This window comes from Vanellus vanellus, assembly GCF_965231255.1.
Source record: "Vanellus vanellus genome assembly, chromosome: 2".
NCBI lineage: Eukaryota > Metazoa > Chordata > Aves > Charadriiformes > Charadriidae > Vanellus > Vanellus vanellus.
The window spans coordinates 69,776,075-69,798,493 of NC_138906.1; the positions used below are offsets into that span (position 1 = coordinate 69,776,075).

Here is a 22,419-nt window from a genome sequence, read left to right on the forward strand (position 1 = left end):
CATTTACAGTGTATTTTTTTTATTAAAAGCTTTTAAGGACATAAGTATTTGACCTCATAATGAGACATATACACAGCTCAAAATGAGCATTATGACAGCAATTTAAACATTCCCACAAGTAGCTGAAGAATCCCATTTCACACTTTTGCATTACTTCATATTTATGTTCACTGCAGGTACAACCCATGTTGTGACACCCAGAAGACATGCATTCTCTGCAGAAGGCACGACCTGAAATACTATTATAAAATTGTTATTTAGGACTAAACCAGTTCATTGAGCCCTTCTCCGTAAGCCCATTTGTCACGGTAAGCAGAGACTGGGGGAGTGTGAAGACAAAACATTTATGGTCACCTGCTTGCACTTGCTGACTCACAAGGCGCTGGAGCTCAGGGTCAAGGAGAAGGCCTTGCTGTAAAAGCCTTCGCTTGTTGCTTATAGTATTTTAGGGAGTATTTAATTAAAATATCAGCACTGTTCAAGAGCCTAGTTTATTTAATAATGCTATTTCATAGTAAGTAAGGGACAACTCTGACTGATGGCAGGTTTTTTGATTCCATTAAAAACATGATTTGGATACGGAGATCATTTAAGAGAATCAGCTGTATATAAATTCATCCACCAATGAAGGAAGCTTCTCTAGATCATAAGCATCAAAGAGGTCACTGATGCCTTCTTCATCCCCAAGGCTCAGCAAATAATCTTCCTGAAGCAGAGGAGGCAGCAAATTCACAAATGGTCCTTCAAAGTTTGAGGGAATTTGGTCCTCTGTCTGCTGGAGAAGGTTGGCTGGAGAAGCCAATGGAGAGATTGTTGCCATATTTACTGAGCAGTCACCTTGTCCTGAGTTAGCAGAAGCCACTTCTGTAAGAGGGAGGGAGGGAAAAAATAAAGAGGACACCTTTAATCTCTTTAGGAATATTAGACACAGATGAAACAAAGTCATCACTGCATAAAGGGCTTTTCATAAAGCATCATTTCAACAAAAAATGGCCTCCATATAATTTCTACCTTGTTTTTCATCTGTTACAAAGGGCTTCTCAAAACTACTCATGTTGCTGTCACCACTGACTTTTCTATGAAAAAAATGTTTTACAGGGTTTAAACAACTACTGAGAAAAAGAAAAATCAAGTGTAGTGAAAGATGCCCATTTTTCAGTGGAATTCATACTCCAAGTGAAAACTTTCTAGGCAATGGGTGTCATCAGTGACACTGCATAGCTGCATACGCCCATACACAGAGATTTCTGCCTCTTGTGTTGAGACAAGTCTTTGCTGCTACTGTCCTATTTGAAAACGCAAAAGGAACAAAATTGTTTGTTTCTTCAATATTGCATAAACTTTAGTTACATAGTTCCATATGATATGCAAATATGAAACTTATTTTAAATAACTGATGCAGAAGAAAACATATTTCCTACTATATAAACCAGAAAGGCACAGTGGAAAATGGATGCCTTAGCTTTGCACTTCTTCGAAAAAAAGAAGCCAAAAAATAAGAGCTGGATATCTGAAGTTCAAAATGAAATCTTGAATGAGAGCAAGAAGGAAGGTCATCAGTATTACAAAGAAATAATTTTACCTTTGGAAAAGGTTTTGGAAATATTTCCGTTGTGGTCCTGACTATAGGTTTTCATTGGACTGAGGGCATCGTTTTCTTCTGGGCACAGATAAACTTCAATAGGTCCTTGAGTACTAGATAAATGTATCAATGCACTCTGCTAACAAAACAAACATCAGAAAGGTGTTATAGCAATGAACATGACAGAACATTGATAATACAGAGTAAATTCTTACTGGGGCCTGAGTGTTTGAATACATTTTTCATTAATCAAGAGAACCTGAAATCCCGCACGCAGTTTTTTTGAAGATGTGAAAGGCTCGGCTGATGTATCTTGTAGACTGGAAGAGAACATAAAAGGTTTTCCCACTGTCTGTAGTGCACAAATGTCAGAAGCCAACCATTTTATGTGTTGTATCATAACCAGAGAGGTAGAAAGGATTCAACTCCTAAAATTTTCTTACAACCGTAATAACCTGGAGCGTTCTGATGGAATGGAACTACAGGATGAAAGTCACAGGGTTTATTATTATTCATAACAATATTATTGGATTTATTTGTGTAAATATTTCTGCTTAAAAAGAATGCCAAAACATCCTTCTCACTCACCCAAAAACCTTCAGCATTCATTCACACTGAACTCAAATAGCTGTATGTAAGTTCACCTGTTTATCAGGGAAGTTTTTCCAAATAACTAACAAAGAAAAAGCATGCCATTTTCTTCACCCAAACTCGTTTATATGAGTCTTCCTGTCCCCTCAAGGCAGCAAGTCTAATTTTGATGGTGTTTCTGAATAACAGGAACGCCTAATTTGTCTCAAGAAATTATCTTTTCTTAACTTTCACACATTGATGCAATACAACAAGGTGACATATGTAGACAGATAGGAAATCTGCAAAGCTGCTCTTAGCTTTATGATGGAAAATCATAAATTACTCCAGTTAAAAATAAACCTGCTCCAGCTGTATGGCATTAGTAGTTTTAAAAAGTATGAATACAGGCATTGTATACGTCTTTGCAGACTTGTTTCAAATACATTTTTCTTGTGCCCTCTAACAAAAGTTCCTCCTATTATTTGTGTTCTGACAGTTATGTAGCATAATAGTTAGCATTTACAAATAGAGAGAACAACAACTGAACAGGGATAACCCAGGGCAGAGAAAACACTTAAGAGTACTTAGGGCGATGCTAAAGATAATTAGAAAAAAGGAGATGGGAAGAGCAGGAGCTGGAGAAGGTACTGTTGGGCGACTGCGGTATGCAAAAAAAGACACTGAAATGTAACTGCAAATGAGAGAAAGAAATAGGACTTCTACTGCCTGAAGCTGAACATTAAATGTATAAGTTGGGCATAGGGGGTAAGGGAGGTCTAGGCGCTAGCTTTAATGATTGTGTGCATCTCTCTCTCTACCCGCCTGAGTTCACTGAATTAAAAATCAAAGTGTAATGCCTAGGGGAAACAAACAGGAAAGCAAGCAGTGATAACCGTATATATTTATGGATACTGATAAAAGATATCTCTTCCTCACTGCAGCAAAATGATTTATTCTTCCAAAACCTGTACCTAGGTTCAAAGGGGAAACTAAGGACAAAGGCAGGGGGGAAAGAAAGGGTGTAAACCATAATGGGCCTAAGCAAGTGAAGAATAACCCTAGTAAAAGAAATGACAGAGCATCTGGAGTCTGTTCCTGCCGGCCACTGGGCTCAGTGGAACCAGCCCAAGAGCAGGGATGAGGGAATAATGAAGAGGTATGAACACAGCACAGAGGTTTCTGGGGTTTAGCCCTATGTCTAATTGCTCCTTGAGAGAAGAAATTAGGTACACTTTTAAGTCTCTAATTTGCACGAGTCACTGCTTTATTTACATTTGTCCAACACACTTGGGTCTGTCGTAACAACCGGGAATTGCAGAGCAGCCCACTTTTGCCACCGAGAGATAAAGTCCCAGGAGCAGCTGAACCATGTGGTTCATAAACCATGAGAGGAATGAAGAACAGTAAAGCTACTCCCTGAGGATATCTTCAAAGAAAAGCCACCTGAAGCATTTTCCCCTGCAACTGTGACATCAGGTAAGAGAAGGGAGAAGCAGCTAAGTTACCCTAGATATCTACCTGGCATAAGGAAGAGAAACAAAAGCAGGATGAAAGAACAGACATCTCGTATACAAAAGCTGGAACTCAGAGGGAGACTGTGGCTTGAGCAGCAAGGAGCAACAGAAGAGGTGGACAGACAAACACAGACAGCTTCAGAAACAGAAATACTTACAATAAAATAGGAAAGGAAATCCCCACCCCCTACAGACTTCATGACAGCAAACAAGAAGTGCACTAGCAGAAGGCACAAAGTTTTACACAGATGTGTAAAGTCAGTGTCAATGAAGCAAAGATGGTGATGGAAGAAGGAAGGGCAAGAATGGATTCTAGGAGTAAACCACAATTTCCTACAGTAACTGTAATACTTCAGAAAAGAAAATCCTACATGAAAACATATGTCTCAATAAATTAGTATATTAGTAATATGAGTCATCAAGAAGATTAAGGCATTGAGTTATCCATGAACTTTATAACCAAAACTACATAAAGCTAAAAAAAAAAAAAAAAAAAAAAAGAGAGAGACTTGAATCTCTTAAGATTTTACATGGTTACAAACAGGACATTTCAACTGTCAAGGAAAAGCTCTTCTTTACATAAAGTATAGCAAAAGAGAATAATCTGTAAACAGTGTGGATTACTTTGAAGGAAAGCTGGAATTGAGAGAAAAGGAAGAAGTAATGATTGCTTTGTGTAAAATTCTTTTTAAATATTCCCCTTCCTTTTTAAAAAAAAAAAAAACAACAAAAAAAACCAACCCACAAAAAACACAACCCAAACACAAAACATCTCTAAAGTTTGTAAGACAGCTGAATATAGGACTGTGTGCTAATATCATCAGTTACCGCAGCAAGACTCACAACGTGCTTGCACCATCTATAGAAAAATGATATATAACCCGGCAGGAAAAGTCAGGTTCTCCTTACCTCCACTGGGTCAGGCACTTCAAGTCTTGTTTCTGGAGGAGCTTTCACAACTATAACAGTTTGGTCTTTAAGGCCACTAATTTTTCGAATATCTTGATACGTCACATAAGCTAATGTAATCACTGTTAAGGAATTTTCCAACCCAGTTTATAATATATACTGATTGTTTGAAGAGACAGAATTCTTTCAATTATTTTTCCACTTACTCATGGCTACGTTACTCTTAGCCCAAGGTTTTCTATTCTCTTCACTGGTTGTGATCGCAGTGAAAGTGTGTGAGAATTTCTCTTTGATCTAACAGCTGGGGCCACTACCGAGTGACAGAAGAGATTCTCTGCGCTGAATCACAGAATGGTCAGGGTTGGAAGGGACCTCTGGAGATCATCTAGTCTAACCCCCCTGCCAGAGCAGGGGTCCTTCTTTCTCTTCTCCTTTACATGCGTAAAGCTACATAAGCTAAAGCTCAACAACCTGCAATTACTTGCAGACTGCACGAAGGAAAAAGTTTTACACTCTTGCTATGAAAATGCAGGGAACTGGAAATCACGGAAAAAACGTAAAGGAATTTACAGATGCATGTTACAGATGCACATACACAATATATTTTTGAAGCCATCAAAATAACAATTTCAATTTTCATTTGGGGGGTTGTAGACATTTATATATTCTTATATTTATTTATTCATTTATATTATATGAAATTATTAAAAAAAAACTGCTTATACAACTACTTTAAACAGCTTAACAGTGCAGAAAGTTGACTCCTGCATACACACAGAATGAACATGAATATTTTGCTGTTCAACGTGAATTTGTCCAAATCAACACGAGCGTTTTGGTGGGTTACTGCACGGTGGCGCCTCACTTACTGACCTCTGTAACCGTTAACTTACTGACCTGTCGCAAACAGTGAAACGGCCGCAATCACATGCAAGCGCTTCCAGCTCTTTAGTTTTGTCATCCATGAGGTATCTAGCATAATATTTATGCCATACAAATAAAGAGCCTAATTTATTATTATACTTCTGGGGGGGTGTAAATGTGAACAATTTTGGTAAATGTCTACTGTTACCATCCAGTAAGACAAACTGCCCAAGCTCAAAACGCCGAATCCAGCTCACATCTGACTCGGACCAAATGCAAAGTAACAGGTGAGGGGGCGAAAGGACAGGTCAGCCTTCAGACAAACGGCTTTTGTCAAGGCTCCTACCGCTCCTTTAGTGAGGTTTAAGTGAGGTTTGCAAAGGCAGAGTACCAATTACAGCAACAGTGGCTGTCACTATATGAAGAAAGGAAAGGATTGCACGGTTTTCAAATACAACAACAATCTTCCTTGCTGTAGCTAAGAGCTCCCCCTGCTAATGCTGGGCATATCCCAAAACAGTCAAGGTAGCGCTCAGTTACTCTCTGATTCTAATTATAAGGTAGATGAGGAAGCACACAGCCAGGGCACAAACAGTGTTTTGGCACTACCTAATCATGAGGGAGAAGAAAAAGATTTTCGAAAGCAGAAATTTCGCCTTCAGAGATTAAGCAAAGGAAGGGCCTTCTCAGCTCTCTGAGTCTTCAGTAGGTCACCTCTCGTCAGACTTGAGTGAGGTGAGCGAAAGACCATACTGGGATGCACTCAGACTCGTCCCCAGGTTTCGCACTTCCACGTTCCTTCCTCAATAATCGCTAGTATTATCAGTAAACTTAAGATTCATGGAAGGATTTGGGGAATACGCTCTCCTAAATCCAAACGCATGAGGCCAAGACGCGGCTAACGCTGATCCATCCTCGCCCACCCCCACGGGAGCCAGCAACCGCAGGGCAGGGATCTCTACCACAGCAAACAGCACGAGAAAAATAAAGAACTGCAGCCCTCAGTTTTGCTTTGCTTAAATCTCTTCCTGCACCAAGGCAGTGCCGACCTTACTCCCTATGCCACTGGGTGGTCTTGCTTTCATACGCGTTGAGATGCAAGCACTATCAAAAGGCAATATTTACATAGTTCACATTACTTTTTACTGACGCTCCCGTAGTTATTTCCTATCCTTCAAAGCAGAGAATACGTCTACCTTATTGGATGCTCTTCAAGACTACTTAAAGTAATAAAAGTTCGCACATCAGCATTTAATAAAATACTCTCTTCTGTTGCTAATAGGTTGGAAATCTAGTGAAAATGAGAATTGGTTACTCACAAGGGATATTAGCAGCCAAAATACCAGAAGTCATATGAACCTTATGCCATTGAGCATTGCTAATACATGAAATAATTCAGTCTAAAATAGACATTTTGAGCGCTCATAAAACCTTTAGCTGTGATATTCTATTATAGATTCTCTAACCAGAGGAATCTAAAAATTTGTTTCAAGTTTCACACTAAACTAACTCCCAACTTTATTTTCCTCTCTGTGTCTGTAATTTATATACATGTCAGTTTAATTTAAAAAAAAAAAGTAATAAGTACACCCACACAAATCTTTGTTACCTTAGCAAAGATTTTGTCTGCGTGCCTTTATAATCTCTGCACACATAAAAATGGGGTTTGCTGTGGGCTCAAGAGTTGAAAAAGCACAGGTTTTTGATGTTGTCACTCATTAATCAGTTAAATTCTTGGTTCTGCTCTACGTGAACATGGATGTTAATGGGCTCCTTCATACACCACCTTTCTCTCTTTTTTTTTTCCTGACATTCCAGAAGCATTACAGGTGCAAGTGCTTAAGTAATTTTTATATAGAACTACATTAAAACCTGTTATCCAACTTCTGCGAATTTCTGATGCTTCGTATCGCATTGATTAGAAGAATTCTCTTAGTATTACAGAGCACAGCAAGCAGACTGACCACCTCTGAGGTTTTGGCGAAAAAAGGATATCTCTGATTCTCCGAGTCCTCTGTTAGCAGCTTGAGGTCCAGGGTGCAGCTTTGGATTAGCTCGTCCAGTTTCTTCTCTTCCTGAGTCAGTTCGGTCACCTCCTTCGTGAGGCCTTGACGCTGTGCCAGCATGCCACCGTCCTCTGACAGACTGCAGCCCCTACGGATACAAAGAAGGAAGACACATTTGTGAAACCTGGCCCTGTGCTATGGGAGAGGGAAGAGGCAGGATTTCACGCTGCAGATCAAGTCCTTCAGCCCCTTCTCCCTACAGCCGCCCATAGCGAGTCAACGTAAACTACGCTTTCCAGAAAAAGCGTCTTTTTATCATGACAACACATTTGGGAACTGCCACCAAGATGGAAAAGTCGACTGTTTCTAAGCGCTTACAAAATCTTGCTTTTAACTCCCCTCTCCTCTAACACCCTGAAGAAGACCAAGCAAGACAGTAGGTAGAGATATGTACCTGAAAACTTACTCCACTTGCAGAAGCAAATGAGTTAATCCGGTATTCAGACAAAATGCTGGTTTTCTAATTTCCCTGACAAGTGCTATTTATACACTGAAAAGTTGTCTTAACAGAAAAAGAAAGCTTTATCCTGATAGAAGGCGTTTTGGATGATTGCTTGGAGCAAAGTGTTAGAATGGAAGGTGGGAGAAGAAAAACACTGCTGCTCTGTGACAGTGAAATCAGCCAGCAGGAATGGAAAAGGATAATGAATACTCACATCCACTGAATGTTGTTTTTGGATTTTTTCTTAATGAGATGGATGCCTTCCAGTACATTGGTGATATCGTAAATCCTCCTTTTTTGCACCTTGAGGACCTCAGCCGCTCTGTTCAAATCTAAGACCCCATCAGGAGATTGGCTCAGCAACTGAATGAACTTCTTTGTAAGAAGGCCAAGTGATGTATCATACCGAGTCTTTTCTGAAGGAGATTTTGGGGCTTGGAAAGGAAGAAAAAAAACCAAACCCAGGTAAATCAATTTTCTCCTTTTGGTTCCAAAAGCAGCATCCAGAAATGAAAGGATACATATTACAGATACTTCTTTAATTTTTACTGAAGAAATCTCTCAAACCTCTGCATTAAGACACAACTTACCCCTGGGTATTTATTTGTATTTCAAGATGTACTTTTCCAAAAGTCACAGGTACATGAGCAAATACATATGTTTTTTTAAATGCAAATATTTCCATTAGTCTGACGGATACATATAGCAATATTCGACTTAGGCTTTCGCTATGTGAATTCTTAATAGTATTTTTAGTATCTATTTATCCTGGCAGCAATACCAAAAATTCCCTTATGATGCTCCTTCATCAGGCTGATAGCCAGCTTTCATCAGGGTTTGATTTTCCCCTCTTGTAAGATAAGTGTTTCACATGCAATTAAGCAGGACTTAGGTGTACTTCAGTGGGTGAACACAATGGCAGATTCCATCAGCGCCAGACTCCACGGCTTACAGAAAACTCAAGTGAATTAGAGGAGACTGACGCAAGATACAATTTATAATCATTATCTCTCCATAACCAAACAAAGCTCAAACCAGGCAAGGGTATCCACTTATTTTAAATTAGAGGTCAGCAAACAGCTTGGATCGTACTAGACAACTCGCTGTTTTCATGCTCAAATGTAGCAACTGTGCATTTAATAGATGAGGTCTTAAGAGTTTAAATAGGTAGATCAGAATCATTTCTAATTCTAAACGTTCAAAGCCTTTGTGTCAAGGGCATTATTAGAAGCCTGCCGGGCTGAAAGTTTCCCTGTTAGCAAAACCTTTACTGTACACCTCAAACCTTTCATTTGCTTCAGGTGAGGTCAAACATTACGCAGGATGGATCTTAGGCTGATCTGGTGGACATTTTCATTTTTTCAAGGTTCAGGTTCCACACTTAATTGCAGAAGTCAGTCAAAACTGAAATCCTACCTGAAAGCAAACCTTTAGATTACACTGAAATATTTTGAAGAATATGATGGCTTTTCAATGAAAACCAAGTCACTGCCTGTTTGCAAAAAAAAAAAGACGTGCTGTATCTCATTTTTGGGTAGATTCAGGGCTTGTCTGCACTGGGACACAGAGGAACATACACATCAGCTAGGTGACCTTGCAAATTAGGAGCAGGGTGGATTCTGTTTGTTTGTTTGTTTTTCCTTTGTGTTTTAGAAAAGGATAAGAGGATCAGAGTGAGAAGGGCAAGGGGCTACTTGACCCCCACCGAAAATGGCATGTGCTCCTGGTCATGCAGCAAGAAGTTTTCTGTACAGCCTTATCAACACTGCAGCAGCATCCTATGCTCTGAACGGTACTGAACTTCTGTGAGAACACACTTCAATTTAAAACAGACTTCGCTTAGCTTAATGAAGTTCAGTTTAATTAAAGCGACTGTGGTTGTTTAACTTGTCGGCTTTAAGTTTGTATCTTCTGCTAATTTCACTTTTCCCATCTGCCTCAACAGAAACAAGACTTAGACTGGTGAGGAGAGACAAACACCCCTTCAGGTCTCTTGCTCTCCCACCACCACCACTGCTGACCCGGTCCTCCCCTTTCCCCATTCCCCTCTCTCTGCGAGCCTAATTCTCCTGCTGAAATCCCCCAAATGAGATGACAAGGCTACACCCCCCAGCTCCTGTTGCAAGAAACCTACTGCCCGAGGCAACACAAGATGTGCAAAAATTAATAGCAATAACCTAATCATAATCGCAAGGAAAGGAGGAAGATCGGAGCCCACAAAAAGCATTCAGCCTGCAACGCTGCTAGGGCACAGCTACCGCTCTTTGCAAATCCCTGCCTGGGGGAAGGATCCCTGCCGATCAGCTGCTGTACCTTTAGCAGGGAAGGAGGAGGCTGGCCTGATGAACCTTGCCTAGTAATTGCATTTGATCCCATCAGAATATCCTGATTCCTCAGCATCTACCTCTCCGAAGCAGCCCCAACCTCCTGCCCTTGGCTGAAGGAGGAGGTCCTGGACGGAGAGGCTGCAGGCTGCCCGGCAGGCAGAGGGACAGACCCAGCAGCCAGGAGCCTCTGAGGCCTCTCAGCAGCTCTGGACCACGCTGCAAACTTGTTGTGCTGCAAACTTCTTGTGGGCCGCCTGGCTGTGGGGTTCAGAATGTTGCGTGCAAATCCAGGTAGGTGAGGAGAGCAACAAACCCACTCTTTTAGCTAGGTAACGCAGCCTGTTGTACTGGTTCGCTCTGATCTCAAGCTGGTAAAATAAAAAACAAACTCTGTGCTATACAGTGTGTTACTAGTTCCCTTACTTTTTGGACTATCTGGACTTCTTGTCGCAGCTCTTCCTTTCCCCTTTGGAGTCTTTAGTCCTTCAGCAAGATACTGGTGGCCACTTTCTCCTAGCTCCAGCCTTCGTTTTGCCTGTTAAGAAAACAAGTTTATTTTAATCGATGGATTTTTTTAAGAAGTATGTTTCACTTTATCTAACACAATATCGGGGCTATAGGAAAGGCAGACAGCAGTGAACTTTTCACAGCAAGGTATCAGTACAGGTTCATACCCCATGTCCATCACAAGAGAATCTGAATATTTACTGGAATCCTTGGGTGGACTTAAATATGTCCCTCTCAAAGGCTACGTTGATGGGGGGTTTATTTGAAAATTCAGCAATTTTTTAAATTTGAAAAGCTGAGTGACAGTTGTATGAACTACTTCAGTCTAGTCTGGACCTTCTGAAATACATATGAAAGATTTCTACCCTCACCCGAGTTGAGAGCATTTCAGTTAAGAAAACCAAAGAGCATCTCTCAAGCACGTGCACGTTTGCACCCACAAAGTCACATTCCTTTTTAAAAACCCTTTATATCCATATAAGTTTGTGCACAGGTAGTATTAGTGCAAATTGTGATTTTCCTTCACCATTTGAAAGGATGGCTTTGAGAGAACCAGCAACTTCCACCACTATAAACCTTCCACCAACGAAATACAGGGCACGGCATCAAGAGCAGCATTGGACAACTGTTCTCCTCTGCTTCTCAGAATTTTTTGTCCTCATTGAAAGCACAACTGCTACATTTATTTCACATTAACTAGCACATTTTCATTAAAACTGCCTACGTAAAAGCAAGGTGGAGCAAAACTAGCGCCAAAAAGATGATGCCCGAAAATCAGCTAAATGTTGCATTCAGCTCAAAAAAAAGCAAGCTGTGTACATCTTGATTAATAAAAATAATGAATGAAACTGTTAAACTATGCAACACATGCAAACTCCAATAAAAAACACCACCAATATGATTTTTGCTCCTAGACAGAAACACAATCTGCTATCTTTGGAAACAATTCTATACCCTACCATACTACTCAAGTTACTGAAATTTAATCTGGGGATATTTGTTATCCTAACAATAGAAAGAACATTACCTGGGAAGATACAGGAAAAGAAGAAAAAGATGGCTTATGCCTCATGAAGTTTAGCCAAATAACTGTTTCCAAAGAATGTTGTTTATTCAACTAGGTTGAATACTTCAGAGTGTTGTATTTGCTTGTTCTTTACACTTGTCCCAAAGGGTTGCATCATATTCTTCTCCTCAGTGAACCAAAGTAAAATAATACGTTCCGCTATGGAGTTTTAGACAGATATTGTGGATTTAGCTTACGTGTTTTACTTTGGGTCTGTGACCTAGAGAAGGCTCTAAATAAATTGATTTTTATGCATTTATTTATGGATAGCTAACTAACATCTTTGTGCTGGAGTCCACTTGCAAACCTCAAGCTTACTAAAAGGCGAGTTAAAGCACATGAAACTCATATACAAGCCCACGGTGCACCAGCACATGCAGAGTGCTCAATGCCACTCTTCTCCATATTTTGTGCAAAGCGGCAAGGCACTAAAATTCACCGGTGACAAAGCAAAACTGAACTAACTGCCTCCTAACCAAGGCAGGCAGCGGGCTCCCAGCGGCAGCAGCTTCTAACGGCGTGAAACACCTCTGCTCCTCTCCCTGAGACATCAGCTCTGTAATCCAAGGACACAGATTTTAAAAAGGTCAACTGTTAACAAAAGCATCCAGCTAATATGTTTAGCCAATGTAATTGGATTAAATTAAGATTACAGCTATTCCAGAGGGAGAAATACATTTCACACTTTTTTTTTTTTTTTTCTAAGTAAGTGGTTTTCCACCCTGAGAACTAGAAAAGGAAGGAGGGGTGAAAAGGGAACAATTCAGGGCGTGGGAAGACTAGGCCAAAGGGATACAATTAAAGATAAAAAAGAATCTCAAAACCAGGTGTGAGGAGGAGGGGAAATGCTAAAGACTTAAAATCCAGAGATTTGCAGCAACACTCTCCATCAGAACAGAAACTCCCGTTTGGACGACATAGCAAAACTTTTTGTCTCAACTTGTTTGCCAGACACGCACAATGGTATTTTGCCCCTGCTTTTGTGGTTAAACACTTACAACTTTCTCCTGTGAACTTCAAATAATCAGGTTTGGTAGTGAGAGAGCATAAACAGCATCCTTTGGCTGCGCACAGCAGCACAAGCCCGTCCGTGTGTGTCAGAGGGTGTTAGAAACAACACGGTCCTGTGGGTCCCTCCAGCGTACCGGAGCTACGGGCAGCGCAGGACTATAGATTGACTATAATACTGACTAAATACCAAACGGCAGAGAAAGCGCTAAAAAGACAGTTATTTTGTAGGGCATGAAGCATACAGAAAATCTGAGAGAGAGAGAGATACAGAGCAAAATATTTCAGAAGAGTTTAAAAGAGCTTGGTGAAATTACTGAGAGGCAATTTTAGCAAACGCTGGGGAATGTTTAATTTCTGGCCAGATGTTACACGTCACTCAGCAAGTGCTTTCTTCCCCTTCCTGTTTTACAAACTTCATAACAAGATGCAGGATTGAAGTGCTATATTCTCTCGATATCTTCTTCTTCCCTGACTTACAGACCAAAGATTTTCTAGGGCCTTTTCCTTTGCACTAGAAATCCTGGGTGACTCACAGTTTCTCTCTCCCATCTGCAAAATTATTCATAGTGCTTTCTGTTATCAGACTTCCCTTGAGAAAACTCGAGATCTCCATTCAGATATCAGCAGAATCAGTAACTCTTTAGAAAAAAAATAATCTTGATTTGCATAACTTATTTCTGCTACAGCCCTATATTCATTATTTGCTGTATTTCTACAAGCTTTTGTACAAATTTTGTATTGTCTTTATTTGCATTATTTGATCAATCATAGCACGCAGAATCTTCTGACACAGTGCGTGGGGCCTGCTAAGAAGTAGCAAGCCAAAGGACACCAGCACAAAACATCCCAATGACAGGGAGGGACAGGAAGCATAGAGACTTAAGAACTTCTCAGCAATTTGAAATTTGAGTGCAGCAAATGGAAGTCAGATTCCCCAGGGGGATCGTGAAAGGATGATAAAGCACACAGGGCAATGAGACAGGTAAAGCCACAAATTGATACATCCAGCAAAGAGACACAAAAGTGACAGGAAAGCATCCTATTGATCTGAACCAGACACCTATCTAACCCCTTGGCGGAGACCTAAAAATGTTTGGCATCAACTGTTTTGACTCCATTTTCTCTTTTGATACTATAAGCAACTGCTGATATAGATACTACTATGGATCCACTGTTCAGTGCAGAACAGTAAAAAACAGGTGGCACTTTGACTCCTTATGTAGTTACCCCCTTTTAGCTTCAATCCCTTTAAAAAAAAAAAAAGAAACTCAGATAGCTACCAAAATTATCATTAGGGGCAAACTCACAAGAATGTCTTCATAAGAACACTTGTGTCTATAGGAAAATAGTTTAAAATCTACTAGGATAAGCTAAGTATTTTCAAGTAGGCGGGACCTGATGAAATTCACTTTACAATACTCGGTCTCGGTGATTAACTTTTAAGAAGAGGTTGGAGGCAGGTATGCTTACAGAAGACCAGTAAAAAAGCAAATGTGGTTTACCATGAATTGAAAAAAGGGGTGGAAGAGGTGCATTCGGGAAATTATAGCCCATCCCTCTTAATGGGATATTTTGACCTCACAGCTACCTGGGTCTAACAGGTTGTGGCCACCACCTCTTCTCCTGCGTCCTCCCACCATGCCTGAGCCACCCCCTGGTGCAGGCAGTGCCTGACCGATGGATGGGTCCTCATCAGACTCCACAGGGAGCTGGCTCAAGGGGTCACAACCAGCAGAAACCTAACTCCCCTCCAAAACACAAGTGAGGAGTTTTTCTGCAGGGTTTTTCCTTGCCGGGTAACTCGTCCGCACTGAGAGCTGCCGAGCAGGAGCAGTGGGACACCCTCCATCCCCCTTGGGGCATCAGCCTGGCATTCGAGCGGCTTCGCTTTCACGGAATCACGGAGTTTTCAGAGTTGGAAGGGACCTCTAGAGATCATCTAGTCCAACTCCCCTGCTAAAGCAGGACTGCCCAGAGCACATTACTCAGGACTGCATCCAGGTGGGTCTTGAAAATCTCCAGAGAAAGGGACTCCACAACCTCCCTGGGCAGCCTGTGCCAGTGCTCGTGTCACACAGCAATCAACTTCAGTTCTTGGGGAAAGAAAGCGGCGCCAATTAAAAAGAAAAAAAGGAAAAAGTCAGAGCGTTACCTCGTAAGAGCATGACAGATAGCAAAGCGCAAGGCGTGCGGTAACAGCCAGCACGGGGTTTTGTCGAGATAGCAGAGAGGGAAGTGCCGTGGCGGGGGACAGCCAGCATCAGCTCTTGAAGACTGCACCGTGTCAAACCAAGGCCTCATTTGCTATGAGGCTTGTGTTTCTAAGTTTGAGGGAAGAAGCCGCAGGAAGACATCCTCTAATTCTTTCCAATGATAGAGCCACGGAGCACAACTTTGCCAAACTATGCGCATTTGAAATTTTTCCTGCTAGATGTCTCTCTCAGCTTTATTACTGCGTGCGAGACAGTTGCACCGTTTGCAAGAGACAGACCTGGGAAAAGTTACATTACCTGTGCTACCTTCTGAAAACCCTTTGTCTGAAATATTGCCGCACCCATTATGCTTTAGCAGGCACGTCAAGTTTGACAGAAGGATGATCCGAGTCGGGCACGTGCCTTTCTATTCCCCCAAAATTCCAAATTTAAAAACACTTGGAAAAGCACAGCTGGTACATTTTCAATATAAACATCAACAGCCAAATTCCATTTCAAACTGCAGGCGGCACAGATCTTGGGCCTGCCCAGGCCACGCACGTGCCATCTCCTGGGAGGTCGCATCCAGGATGAGACACATCTAAGTCCCCTGCTCCCCTAGCAGGCATTCAGGGTATATTAGAGCAGCAGCAGTCTGATTTAAATACAAAGGGACAAAAGCCGAACTCAGAATGAGCGCGAAAGTAAACTGGGACAAAGTCTGCTGAGATGGGGCCAGAAGATAAAATAACCGATTCTGAATAAACGGGCTGAGGAGTTGGAAAGCAGCTCCTGTTTAGGGTTGACTGAGCAGGGAAAATAGGAAGTGACCAAGCATAGCGAGGAATAAATTGTGTGTATTAAGTGATAGCTGACAGTGAACCAAGCAGCAAGCCAGAGAAGTGTGTCTTAGCCCTCAGCTGTGTCTCCGTCGGTGTCTCAGAGCGAGGACTATGCTGGGCAAGTTAAGAAAGGGCAGATGACTAAGTCTGGCACAGTCTCCAGAAGACATTACAATTGCTTGGGGAAGATAAAATGGCAGCTTTTCTGTACGTCACCACAATGCTGATATTACTGGGGAGGGGATGCAAGCCTATCCAGAAAGCAGAGATAAATTCTGACCGCAGCACAGACGCTTTAACAATCCCCACGCGCTTTCCATAGGCTTTCCTCTAGGTTTTCAAAATTAAGCAGTCACTTAAAAATACAATTTAAAAGCCAGGGTTCTGGGGCATGAACTCTAGAAAGCTGTTCTGGAGGTCAGGAGCTGCAGAGAAGAAAGCAAACGCCTTACATGAAAGGGTAAATTAAGCCGGAGCTTGGCGAGGGAGGAATACAAGAGAAGCAGCAAAGAAAAAAAGACACCTTGGGGTGAAGGCACAGAAATATTCATGTGCTAGGGAAATTTCTCCACTGAACGGGGCGATACAGGCTGTGCCTTCTGAACATGCTCACATGAACAAACTCTGGTATGTGGAGGGCCCCAAGTGCCTGCCGGAGGGCTGTGCCCAGCTGAGGGCATGGCAAACACTACAGCCAACACCAGCAGAGACCGAAAAACGGGGAGAGGTGCAGAGAGTAAAGCAGAGGAGCTCTCAGCAGGGAAGGAAGGGGCTGAGCTCCACGTAGTGAGGAAACCCTGGAGGTCAGCAAAAAGATGCAAGAGGACTATCAGAGTTGCTGCCTTCAGACTCCTAGTGACAGCTCCTCATTTCGTACCTATTTCTGTTGAGCAACGAGGAGATAAATTTGTACTCCAAGCTCCTGGAAGGGAGAGAGTTTTCAGTTTTCCATAAAGAATTATTTACCCCAGTGGTCTACACACAGATACCAATAATTTGTACCGTACTACCCTTGGTTTCAAGTAGTTAATTCTGACAGTATAAAACCATAAAAAGGTGGTTTAATGAAAGAACAGGAAGACAAAGAAATAGCTGGGAATGAAACTACTTGCATGTGAAAGACAGTAAACTAAGTATGTTCTCAAAGGGGGGGGGGTCTAAAAGTCGTCTCAACTCTTCACAAAAATATTACTTCTCTGTCAACAGTACACATTCCCCTACTACCCTACACAGAGGAACAAGTCCAGGAATGACACTTAATTTTAAGGTCACGTTTTCATTAAAGTTTTACATGTAACTCATTCATTAGACTGAGGTAAGAGCATATAGAAAGACACACAAAAACCAGTGCCTTGAAAACTGAATAAATTGTAAAACCAACAAAAAGAAGAAACAGCAGCCTGAAATATCGCTACTTATTAGTCAGGATTATTAGTTGAGTGACAAGCAGCTGGTATTTAAAGTAACATTTAAAGAAGCATTTTAAAGCAAATGAAAACACAGCTTACAGAAATCATCCTGATCAACCTACTCCAACACAAAAGCCCCAAATTTTCTTCTCAGAAAATGGCAACTGTAGTAAAAAGGGGACAAAAAAAATCCATTACACTGTACCAATTTGTTTCCTAAACTATCAGCTTATTTTTCAGCTTATCAGGTATCAGCTTATTATAGTTTTGACTGAGGGAAATTCTTCTCTAGCTCCTATGTTGAAATTATTCATTCAGCTACAGTCAAATTGCTTGTTTTTAATGTAGATGAATATTAAAAGAAAATCCCCTTTTTATGTCTTAATTGGGTTTATCATTCAATAAGAGGGACCTCACAATTATCAAATTAAACTACGTTCTGATCATCTGCAGCCCCTTCTTACTATAGGCATTTGACCCTGAGAACTCAAGGCAATAGTGTTACCCTGGTGAAGTTTCTTTCAAGGCCTAATTAAACCATCCTATTTCCATCGATTTTCCGTTTTCACAATTCCATCAGAAGTATCGGGAGTGTCAAGGAAGCCACGAACTCTAAGCGCTTGAATACCAAACGGTAAAACTTATATTTAGCTCAAAAAAGTTAAAATGTGGGTGGCGAAGTTTCAGCAGCGCGTTCTTGTTTGAAAGTAGGACCCATGCCAGAGGATGGCTTTCCCTTCTCAGGTTGAATATGCAGAAAGCAGTAGCGCAAGTGTCACGAGTGCCTCCCAGTCAGTCATTACTGCAGAACATCGCACAATGCCACTTTTAACACCCACTGAAAGGCATACATTAGCTTGCAGATACGCTCAACAGTTGGAGCGCGGAGGGCTCGTTCCCGCGGTCGCAGCGCTGTGCATCGATGCCCTGCGCCTCACCCCCTGGTAGCAGTTCACACTTCTCTCATCTCCGTCCCGTCTGAACAGAAGGACATTTCAATGAAACACAGTCACCTGAACCAAACCAAGAAAGCAGTGAAACAGAACAATAAGAATTGGTCGTTTCTGCCTAGACCTACGGCAAGTCATTTTTACTGAAGGAGGATTATAATGTCAAGGTACTAATTCCCTTTGATTTTCACCCTGGTATCTCATGGGGGGCTGACCTGCCGGGAGGTCAGAGTATCTCACAGCCACCACCGCTAACATAACTTGGACAGTAAGGTAAGTGGACAACCCGTTTGACGTTATTCCATTTTCTGCTCATCGGTCTACTCGGATGCCGTGGGATCAGCCTACGCCCCATCAAGCTTGCAGTCCATATAGTAGCCACCGCTAAAACATGCGGCTTATCTTATTCTCCTACGCTGGTGCCGTACTTCATGTTTTCTTTGCACTAGAAGGGGAAGGACATTACAATGGTTGTGCAAGAAATAAACCAAAGCACAAGCCACGACGTTTCAGGCCTCAAACCAACAGAATTACACCTATTCTGCATAGGAAATGAATCACCCGAGACCTTTCTATTGCAATTTTTTCCACCAAATATGAAACAATTACTTCTTACTGGAAGCAATGGCCTTGCACTGCGTGAAGCTTGAAGGCTCCAGTTACCGCTTCATGTCGAAATATGAAAAGTTGTTTTCAGGAAGCTGCACCCAGTTTTCATCTCAACTGCTGAACGGCCCCAGGTGAGGAGCACGCGTGCCTCTCAGCCGTCCCGAAAACGGCTCCGTGCAACAGCTACTCCCCCGTCCCAACGGCTGCTGGAGGCTGCGCTGCACCCACCCGCCTGGTCAAGGTGGAAGCTCTGGAGACAAAACCTCCAGAAAACGTACTGACGGACAGCCGAGACGCATGCACAGAAGCACAGACAGACCAAGCAGGACCTGGAGGTGGGGGGGGGAGGGGGGGGAACGACCCTGACTGCGGGTTTTTGGGGTGGCTGGATGCAGCAGGGCAGTTTCCCTCCCCGGTGAGCATGGCCAGGGCCATGGTGGGAAGGCTCGCCCTGCCACCAGCAGGCTTTAACGCCAGTCTGGTCCAGCAAACTGGTGTCTCAAAGCTACCGGCCGTTCGCCCAGCCCCGTTTCCAAAGATACCGCTTCGGCACGGCTGCTGCCTCCAGAGCAGAGCTCAGGGGTTTTCAGTTGCAGTTCACGTCAGTAATTTCTCACCACAGACATCCTTTGAAGAAAAAAAAAGACCGTCACAAAACAGGCCTGATGCTGAACTTTCAAACCGATGGCAAGTGCGTGGCGGGGGAGGACGTGGCAAGAGAATGGCTGCGTAAGAGACTTCTTGGTGTAACTTCTTTGTACTGCATATACGTGTAATAATTACACCGACACAGGTCCACTTTTAATGTTACCCATCGAGATCAAAGTAAGCCAAATAAGAAAGTGATAGTTTAAATACACGGGGTGTGTGATGAGGCACCACCTCTACATGTGGCAGCGGAGATGCTTGCTGTGTTGCAGCCCTTCAGGAGGCTTTCAGCCTCCTGACTGGTGAGGCTAAAACTGAACTGGAACGAGGGAAATAAAAACTTCCATATCATTTTAAGGCTGGTCCCAAAGAAAAACCATCACAAAGCAGTTGGTCTCAAGATATAACCTAGAGACGATTTTGTCTTTTGTGTTTAAGGACTATTTTTAAAAGTACTCTTTTAAAAGTACTCTTTTAAAAATCATTAACTTCAAAATAAGATTGTGATTGGATTAGTTCCACTAGTGACTTCCACTCTACATGTAAAAATTAGCACAGCTACTTAAAAAAGAAAAACTTTCAAACACTGTCAGTTGTCTGCCAAACTGTCTACTAAACAAACAAGCCCTGGGAGGGGGCAGGAAGGACATTATGAGAGTTGGAGAATACGATAGGATGAACTTCCTTGAAGGGAACTCCAGTAAACGCCATGAAGAATCAGATACACAGGTTAAAAACGAAAGTAGTAGTATACAGGGCATATACATCGACATAGGAATCAGGAGGAGAGTTATTCCTTACTTACAGAACATTTAGAATATAGTCACAAAACTCTCTAGGAATATGGAATTAATAGGATCTGATATGTATGATGTGAAAAAGGAGAAGGAGGAGAAAGAGGAGCACTCACAAAACCATGCCAGTGGTATCTCAGTGTAGGTGCCCTGTAATGATGCAAGACCGGGCTTGCATCACAAAGTTTGCTCACTAAATTGCCAGCCTAAGCCACAGCATCTCGAGCTTTGTTTGCCTTGGATACAGGACACCTACAAGAAAGGAATTACACCAATGAAGCTTCTGGAGTGCAAGGTTTCTTGTCTGCACAGGTCTGTGGTTCAAGATTTCCCATCCTGGCACCCCAAACCTCCCTACACCCCACGCAAAATACCCATACTGAGTTATACCAGTGTAGTGCTGAGGGACTGCATCACATCACTTTACTTACTGACAGGTGACTCACAGGGAACCAACTCACTTGTACATTCTTTCAAAAATTAATGACAAAGAGGATCTGTACGCAAACACTTCAGAAACTATAGCAGAGAACTACAAACTAGAAGGCATTAAGTTTTAAATACTCAGGTGCGCGTGAGTTTTAGCGTTGGGTATTCATGCTCCCAAAGGAGGAGAATCCTGACTTAAAAAAAGTCGACACCAACCTTGACTCCGTATTTTTAATTCACTGCCTGAGGCAAGGTGGTTCTTACATCTAGCTACTTGTTCAATTAATGTAATTAGTTATAAAAAGTCAGATCTAAAGTAGTGAAATCTTTAATTTTGAAGTACTTCCTTAACCTAGTTCCATACGAGTATAAAAACATACAGTTGGATTCCCCAAAAGTAATAAATGTACTTTGAATCCATCTAGGGTGATAAAAATATTATATAGATTCCAAAGGACATTGTGAAAGTTGACAAAAAACTTTCAGGAGACAACCAGACCCAGATGACATGTAATTATTTGCACTTACAGAGCCAGATGATGAGATAACTTAGGGTCCTAAGCATGTACTGTAATACAGGAGAGTTGTGTGCGTTATGTAAACTGTGGGGGTTTTAGTTCACTTTAAGGAAGTCACAACGTTGCCCAAATAACTTCTCAGGGGTAATCTATTTCTGCACCTACAATATCTATAATCCTGACTTTGCATGGAGAGACTGATTTATTATTTGCAAAAAGTTAGTAAGGTACAGTTTTGAAAAAGAAATTACTAGTATCACATAAAAATAAAATCCTTAGGTAACCTTGAAGAAAACACAATAACCTCCTCCACATACCAAACCTCAGAGTAACAAAAATAATTAACAACTGCCCAAGAAACAGGAAACACGGTTTACATCTCCAAAAGCAACTATTCCTAGAAGCAGTCAGAAAGGAGGCTCAAAATCAGCAGAAAGTCAAAGAAGTAGATAAAAGCATGTAAGAAGAGAGGGAGGGAGAGAATCACAGAGAGCAGGCACCTAGAGACCCCAGCTGCGGCTGACAGCCCCCTTCATAGAATCATAGAATCAGTGAGGTTGGAAGGGACCTTTAAGATCATCAAGTCCAACCATTAACCTACCCTGATAAAAACACCACCACTCCTAAACCATGTCCCTAAGCACCTCATCTACCCTTTTCTTAAACACCTCCAGGGATGGTGAATCCACCACCTCTCTGGGCAGCTTATTCCAATGTTTAATAACCCTTTCAGTGAAAAAATGCTTCCTAATATCCAATCTAAACCTGCCCTGACATAACTTGAACCCATTTCCTCTTGTCCTATCACTCGTCGCCAGGGAGAAGAGGTCAGCTCCCATCTCTCTAAAACCTCCTTTCAGGTAGTTGTAGAGGGTGATAAGGTCTCCCCTCAGCCTCCTCTTCTCCAGGCTAAACAACCCCAGATCCCTCAGTCGTTCCTCATAAGGTTTGTCCTCCAGACCCTTCACCAGCTTTGTAGCCCTTCTCTGGACACGCTCCAACACCTCAATGTCCTTCTTGTAGTGAGGGGCCCAAAACTGAACACAGTACTCGAGGTGAGGCCTCACCAGTGCCGAGTACAGGGGGATGATTACTTCCCTAGTCCGGCTCACCACACTATTCCTGATGCAGGCCAGGATGGTGTTGGCCTTCTTGGCTGCCTGGGCA

General features: G+C 42.1%; 1 protein-coding gene across 1 annotated transcript in view; it reads right to left on the reverse strand.

Moving 5' to 3' along the window:
- Positions 1-269: 269 nt before the first annotated feature.
- E2F3 (E2F transcription factor 3) overlaps positions 270-22,419 on the reverse strand; it is a 42,532-nt gene continuing 20,382 nt past the window's right edge. Inside the window, exons 2-7 of the mRNA XM_082499179.1 lie at positions 10,701-10,812; positions 8,165-8,366; positions 7,385-7,596; positions 4,579-4,700; positions 1,583-1,718; positions 270-864 (exon numbers count right to left, since the gene is read on the reverse strand). Of these exons, the coding sequence (XP_082355305.1) occupies positions 599-864; positions 1,583-1,718; positions 4,579-4,700; positions 7,385-7,596; positions 8,165-8,366; positions 10,701-10,812 (1,050 nt within the window). The 3' untranslated portion in view covers positions 270-598. The remainder of the gene's footprint in view (positions 865-1,582; positions 1,719-4,578; positions 4,701-7,384; positions 7,597-8,164; positions 8,367-10,700; positions 10,813-22,419) is intronic.